Source organism: Echiichthys vipera (assembly GCF_963691815.1).
Source record: "Echiichthys vipera genome assembly, chromosome: 20".
In the NCBI taxonomy this organism is placed as follows: Eukaryota; Metazoa; Chordata; class Actinopteri; order Perciformes; family Trachinidae; genus Echiichthys; species Echiichthys vipera.
The window spans coordinates 52,501-60,000 of NC_139845.1; the positions used below are offsets into that span (position 1 = coordinate 52,501).

The 7,500-nt window shown below is 53.5% G+C and overlaps 1 protein-coding gene across 1 annotated transcript in view; it reads right to left on the bottom strand.

The window, feature by feature from the left end:
* Nucleotides 1-4,047: 4,047 nt before the first annotated feature.
* The window catches only part of wnt16 (wingless-type MMTV integration site family, member 16), a gene marked incomplete at both ends in the record, with an annotated part of 3,593 nt that continues 140 nt past the window's right edge, over nt 4,048-7,500 (bottom strand). Inside the window, 4 exons of the mRNA XM_083935036.1 lie at nt 4,048-4,506; nt 4,588-4,883; nt 4,963-5,240; nt 7,167-7,325. Of these exons, the coding sequence (XP_083791162.1) occupies nt 4,048-4,506; nt 4,588-4,883; nt 4,963-5,240; nt 7,167-7,325 (1,192 nt within the window). The remainder of the gene's footprint in view (nt 4,507-4,587; nt 4,884-4,962; nt 5,241-7,166; nt 7,326-7,500) is intronic.

Consider the following 7,500-nt stretch of genomic DNA (forward strand, 5'->3'; position numbering starts at 1 on the left):
CCTCAGCCTCCCTGGTGAAGTCGACTCCAAGGTGCTGGAAAGGAGGTTGGTCCTGTAGAACCTCAGACTGAAGAGGAACCAGGTGGATCCAGTCCTGGACCTGGACCAGGACCAGCTCTGCACTCTCCAGGATCCTGGAGGGGGTCTGGGAGTGGGCCCATCCGGTCTACATGTGCTTTGTGGATCTGGAGAAGGCCCATGACCGGGTCCCTGGAGATACTGTGGGAGGTGCTGGGGGAGTCTGGGGTGAGGGGGTCACTTCTGAGGGGGTCCAGTCTCTGTACCCCCAAAGAGAGAGCTGAGTCCGGATCCTGGGCAGTGAGGCGGAGTGGTTCCCGGTGGGGGTCGGCCTCCTCCAGGGGGGCACTCTGTCCCCAATCCTGTTTGTGGTTTTCATGGACAGGATATGGAGGCGTAGTCGTGGTGGGGAGGGGCTGCAGGTGGGTGGGCTGAGGATCTGGTCTCTGACGTGGTCCTGATGGCGTCGTGGGTCAGGGACCTTCAGCACTCACTGGATCGGTTCACAGCCGAGTGTGAAACGGCCGGGATGAGGATCAGCACCTCTGGATCTGAGGCCGTGGCTCTCAGCAGGAAACCGCTGGATTGTTCCTCCGGGTCTGGAACGAGTCCTGACCCCAAGTGAAGGACTTCAAGCACCTCGGGATCTGGTTCACGAGTGAGGGGACGATGGAGCAGCGGGGGCGGAGCTGCAGTCGCTCTACCCTCAGTCCTGGTTCCTACCCTCACCTGTGGTCCTGAAAGCTGGGTCAGGACCCACAGAACCAGGTCCAGGTCAGGACCCAAAGAACCAGGTCCAGGTCAGGACCCAAAGAACCAGGTCCAGGTCAGGATCCAAAGAACCAGGTCCAGGTCAGGACCCACAGAACCAGGTCCAGGTCAGGACCCAAAGAACCAGGTCCAGGTCAGGACCCAGAGAACCAGGTCCAGGTCAGGACCCACAGAACCAGGTCCAGGTCAGGACCCACAGAACCAGGTCCAGGTCAGACCCAAAGAACCAGGTCCAGGTCAGGACCAAAGAACCAGGTCCAGGTCAGGACCCAAAGAACCAGGTCCAGGTCAGGACCCAGAGAACCAGGTCCAGGTCAGGACCCAAAGAACCAGGTCCAGGTCAGGACCCAAAGAACCAGGTCCAAGTCAGGACCCACAGAACCAGGTCCAGGTCAGACCCAAAGAACCAGGTCCAGGTCAGACCCAAAGAACCAGGTCCAGGTCAGGACCCACAGAACCAGGTCCAGGTCAGGACCCAAAGAACCAGGTCCAGGTCAGGATCCAAAGAACCAGGTCCAGGTCAGGACCCACAGAACCAGGTCCAGGTCAGGACCCAAAGAACCAGGTCCAGGTCAGGACCCAAAGAACCAGGTCCAGGTCAGGACCCACAGAACCAGGTCCAGGTCAGGACCCAAAGAACCAGGTCCAGGTCAGGACCCACAGAACCAGGTCCAGGTCAGGACCCAAAGAACCAGGTCCAGGTCAGGACCCACAGAACCAGGTCCAGGTCCAAGCGTGTGAACTGTGTTTCCTCAGGAGGGGGTCTGGAGTCTCCCTTAGAGAGAGGGGGAGCAGTTCAGCATCCGTGAGGAACTCGGAGTAGAGCCGCTGCTCCTTTGTGTTGAAAGGAGCCAGTTGAGGTGGTTCAGGATCATCTGGTCTGGATGAACCCTGGGCGCCTCCCTAGGGAGGTGTTCCAGGCACGTCCAGCTGGGAGGAGGCCTCGGGGAAGACCCAGGACCAGGTGCAGAGATTATATCTCCACACTGGCCTGGGAACGCCTCAGGATCCCCCAGTTAGAGCTGGTTAATGTGGCCCGGGAAAGGGAAGTCTAATTATAACAAGGATAATGATGCAGTAACATAATCATCATAATAATAATAATAATAATCAACAGTTCATCACCTGGTGCAGTTCCTCGTGGCTCCTGAGGGGCGGGGGTGGGGGTTGGGGGCGGGGTTTGGGGGGGTTGGGGGGGGGGGGGGCGACCGAACACCTGAAATCTTTTTCATTAGTAAACAAACTGAAAATGAAACATAAATAAAATTTATTGTCAAAAATAAAATACAAAACGTTTTTATGTACAAACAGTTTTTTCACTCAACAACAAACTGCTGCAGAAACATAACGTCCAACAAGACACGTGAAGTCCTGGACCAGCAGAGTCCAGGGGACCAGGTCTGCACCCCAACAGGCTGCTGGGGCCACGTCCCTGTGGGGGGGGGGGGGGGTGACCTGTGTGAGGAACTGTGGGGGGACCTGTGTGAGGAACTGTGGGGGGGCCTGTGGGGGGAACTGTGGGGGGACCTGTGGGGGGGGGGAACCTGTGTGAGGAACTGTGGGGGGACCTGTGTGAGGAACTGTGGGGGGACCTGTGGGGGGGGGCCTGTGTGAGGAACTGTGGGGGGACCTGTGTGAGGAACTGTGGGGGTCCTGTGGGGGGACCTGTGGGGGTCCTGTGGGGGGAACTGTAGGGGGTCCTGTAGGGGGTCCTGTGGGGGTCCTGTGGGGGGAACTGTAGGGGGTCCTGTGGGGGGTCCTGTGGGGTGACCTGTGGGGGGAACTGTAGGGGGTCCTGTGGGGGGAACTGTAGGGGGTCCTGTGGGGGTCCTGTGGGGGTCCTGTAGGGGGTCCTGTGGGGGTCCTGTGGGGGGAACTGTAGGGGGTCCTGTGGGGGGACCTGTGGGGGGTCCTGTGCTTTTATGTTGGCAAGAACATGAGACAGTGAAGCAGAATTCTAGTTATTTTAGGGAGCAACCGACGTCTCTCTGCCCTCAGTGTCTCTGCCCCTCAGTGTCTCCGCCCCTCAGTGTCTCTGCCCTCAGTGTCTCTGCCCTCAGTGTCTCTGCCCCTCAGTGTCTCTGCCCCTCAGTGTCTCTGCCCCTCAGTGTCTCTGCCCCTCAGTGTCTCTGCCCTCAGTGTCTCTGCCCCTCAGTGTCTCTGCCCTCAGTGTCTCTGCCCTCAGTGTCTCTGCCCCTCAGTGTCTCTGCCCCTCAGTGTCTCTGCCCTCAGTGTCTCTGCCCCTCAGTGTCTCTGCCCTCAGTGTCTCTGCCCCTCAGTGTCTCTGCCCTCAGTCTCTCTGCCCCTCAGTGTCTCTGCCCCTCAGTGTCTCTGCCCTCAGTGTCTCTGCCCCTCAGTGTCTCTGCCCTCAGTGTCTCTGCCCTCAGTGTCTCTGACCCTCAGTGTCTCTGCCCCTCAGTGTCTCTGCCCCTCAGTGTCTCTGCCCCTCAGTGTCTCTGCCCTCAGTGTCTCTGCCCCTCAGTGTCTCTGCCCCTCAGTGTCTCTGCCCTCAGTGTCTCTGCCCTCAGTGTCTCTGCCCCTCAGTGTCTCTGCCCCTCAGTGTCTCTGCCCTCAGTGTCTCTGCCCCTCAGTGTCTCTGCCCCTCAGTGTCTCTGCCCTCAGTGTCTCTGCCCCTCAGTGTCTCTGCCCCTCAGTGTCTCTGCCCCTCAGTGTCTCTGCCCCTCAGTGTCTCTGCCCTCAGTGTCTCTGCCCTCAGTGTCTCTGCCCCTCAGTCTCTCTGCCCTCAGTGTCTCTGCCCCTCAGTGTCTCTGCCCTCAGTGTCTCTGCCCCTCAGTGTCTCTGCCCTCAGTGTCTCTGCCCCTCAGTGTCTCTGCCCCTCAGTGTCTCTGCCCCTCAGTGTCTCTGCCCTCAGTGTCTCTGCCCCTCAGTGTCTCTGCCCCTCAGTGTCTCTGCCCCTCAGTGTCTCTGCCCTCAGTGTCTCCTTGAAAAGGTCAGGGGTCAAAGCCAGGGTCAGGGGTCAAAGCCAGGGTCAGGGGTCAAACTGCACAATGTTCTGTCTGTGGTGGTTTTCATGGACCACAGAAGGACAGGGTCTGGGTTGGACCTCAGATGTGGTTCTGTTGGCTTCCTCAGACCTGGACCCCCCTCCGGTGTGAACTGAGGTGGTCCAGCAGACTCTCGGAGGTCCTGGTCCTTGTTTACAGCCTGTTGTTGTTATTTACAGTTGTTTACAGCCTGTTGTCTTTGTTTACAGTTGTTTACAGCCTGTTGCTGTTGTTTACAGGGTTGTTGTTGTTGTTATTTACACGTGTGCATGTCGGTCATGCTCTCGCAGCGCCGGCAGCGGACGTAGCAGCACCAGACGAACTTGCACTCGCAGCGCTGCACGTGTCTCACCAGGTGCGTGTTGTAGCCGCGGCCGCAGCACAGCAGCACGCAGCTGTCCGAGCCCGTGGACGTGCGGTTGCAGCGGCGCCCCCTGGTGCCGGCCACGCCGCGGCGCCGGTCCTCCACGCAGTAGTTTGGAGACTTGTTGACGAAGATGAGCTGGTGCGCGTCCACGGGGGGGCGCCCCTGGGCCTTCCGCCTCGTCTTCCTCCTGGAGCGGTCCGACACCTGGACGCTGCGCTCGTACCGCTCCTTCAGGTACACGCCCACGCGCTCGAACGGCGCCACCGTCTTCCAACACGTCTTCACGGCGCAGGAGCCGGAGACGCCGTGACAGCGGCAGTGCGTGGACATGGTCCTGACGACGGCCTGAGGGACAGAGAAGAGACGGCGTTAGAACCGTGAACACTAACACTTTAAACACGCCCGGGGCGGCGGCGGCGTCCTGACCTGGCGTCCCGCCTCGCTGTTGTGCTGGTTGGCGGTGGTCAGCGTGAAGCCGCCTCTGGACGCCGTCGACGTGTTTTTGGCGCCGTTGTCGATGAACTGGCGGCTGAACCAGATCCCGTAGTGGATGTGGTCGGAGCAGCCGCCCACGTGCCAGCCCTCCTCCGGCCGCGCGCCGCCGCCGCCGGGCCGCGCGTCGCAGCCGCACTCCGTCATGTTGCCCTGACCGCAGGAGCGCGTGACGGCGTGCACGAGCCCCGCCGCCATCACGGCGTGGATGAACGCGGTCTCTTTGGTTCCTGCGGGCGGGAGAGGAAGAGGGTCAGTGTGACGTCACTTCCCGTGGTGACGCACGGCGGCGGCGGCGCGCGTCCTCACCGCTGCTCAGCTCGGGTCCGAACACGGACGGCGCGTCGCGCGTGGAGCAGTTCCAGCGCTCGTGCCTGAACTGACTGTGACACTCGGCGATGGCGAGGCGCGCGCCCTCGCCCACGCTCGGCCACAGCTGCGGCCGCGTCCGGCACAGGTGCTCCTGCCCGGGGGGGAGGCCGCCGCAGCCCGGGGGCCCCGGGGCCCGGGTCCGGCACAGGTGCTCCTGCCCGGGGGGGAGGCCGCCGCAGCCCGGGGGCCCCGGGGCCGCGCGCACGCCCAGGCGCCTGTGAGGAGTGATATTTATATATTAAACACATTAAAAACATTAATATCATCACTATTATATAATAGTTATTAATAATATTAAACACATTAAAACATTATTAATCACTGGCCCCATTTTATTTAATAATGTTAAATATGTATTAACAACTTAAACTGGCAAATATATGTGTGTGTGTGTGTGTGTGTGTGTGTGTGTGTGTGTGTGTGTGTGTGTGTGTGTGTGTGTGTGTGTGTGTGTGTGTGTGTGTGTGTGTGTGTGTCTCTGTGTGTGTGTGTGTGTGTGTGTGTGTGTGTGTGTGTGTGTGTGTGTGTGTGTGTGTGTGTGTGACAGTATAGATTCTAGTTGAGTTATTTCTGTATTTTCGTTTTTGCAGCTTTCTTTATTTTGTTGTTTTTTATTGTTAAAAACATATTAACGTGTTTCTGTGACGCTGCTTCAGCTGCGACCTGATTGGTTGATTTGATTTGACAGTGAACACACGTGTTAAAGCTCAAACTGCTGCTGGAGTGAATGAACTCATTTAACTCTGATGTTGTTCTGTACGTTAAAGTGATGCAGCACAGTTGTGCTGCGGTTTGGTCTAAATGCATAATGTGTGGAGCCATGACGTCATCATGTTGTTATTAATATAAACACATTAATAACATCATTATTATTATTATTAATAATATATTAAACATTATGATGATGATGATTTGATTCATGGTTTAAACGTCACGTTAGTTTCCACTGAATGAACAGAAATAAAGGAGTTTTTGTTGTTTTCATTATTAATATTAATCATAATAAACATATATATATTATATATAATCTATATATAATATATGTATATTTATTATGATTAATAACTGTGTTGAGCTTTTTCATATTTCACAGATTAAACTCTTTGTTTAATGTGATTTATAATTATTCAATGATCTTTAAATGAAAACAACAACAATAATAAAGTTCAGTGTTAAAATTAAAAAGTTTAAAAAGAAGAAACAACAAAAACAAACAACAACAAAACAAAACTCTGATCAAACTGAAACAACAACAATAATAATATTAATATAATAATGATAACAACAATAAAGTAAATTAAAATTCAAAAGTTAAAAAGAAGATTTTTGTTCAGTTTTGATTTTGATTCATTAAATAAATGAGTTTCATTTGATGACGTCAGCTGTTTATTATTTAAGTTCACTTCAGTTTTTATTTAAAACATAAATCCAAACACAGCAGTGACCTCAGGACTCTTCACACACAGACACACACACACACACACAGACACACACAGACACACACACACACACACACACACACACACAGACACACACACACACACACACACACACACACACAGACACACACACAGACACACACACACGCTGCTCTGTCTGACCTCATGTTTATTATTTTTTTATTATTATTTTATTATTTTATTATTTTATAGTTTTGTGACAAAGAAGAAATCAATGAAAACTGATTTAATTCTGTTTTTGTTGTTTTTTTCTCTTATTTGTGAATTTAACTTTGTTTTTTTAACATGAAATTTATACATTTATAAATTAATTAATTTATACATTTATTAATTTATAAATGTATAAATTAATAAATGGGTCCCTGCTGGAGCTGCTGCCCCGCGACCTGATCCCGGATCAGAGTCTGGAGCTGAGACGAGTTCACTTCCGCTGAAGCTCCGAGATCAGCGCGCGCGCCCGCGGCTGAAAAACTGCGTTTGTTTAAAATATTAAAAAAATTCATAAAAATAAAATTAACTTTATAAAACTAAGACTAACTAAATAATTATATAATAATATAATATATATGTATATATATTATATTATTTATGATAATTATAATAAAAATGTTTTATTAGAACTTAAAGTTCAGATTTCACAGATTTAAGAAGAAAAACATGAAAAGTCGCTTTTTCACCGACATTGGTCCAAACAGGACCCGGACCTGCAGGACCCGGACCTGCAGGACCTGGACCCGGACCTGCAGGACCCGGATCTGCAGGACCCGGACCTGCTGGACCCGGATCTGCAGGACCCGGACCTGCTGGACCCGCAGAACCCGGATCTGCAGACACCGGGTCCTGCATGGACCAAACCACCCGCATCCAGGTGGACTCTGGGGTCGGTGCGCCGCAGCAGCAGCAGCAGCAGCAGCAGCTGGCGCACGTCCTGTCTAAGAGGGTCTAATGGGGTCTAAGGGGGTCCTAAGGGGGTCTAAGGGGGTCCTAAGGGGGTCCTAAGGGGTCCTAAGGGGGT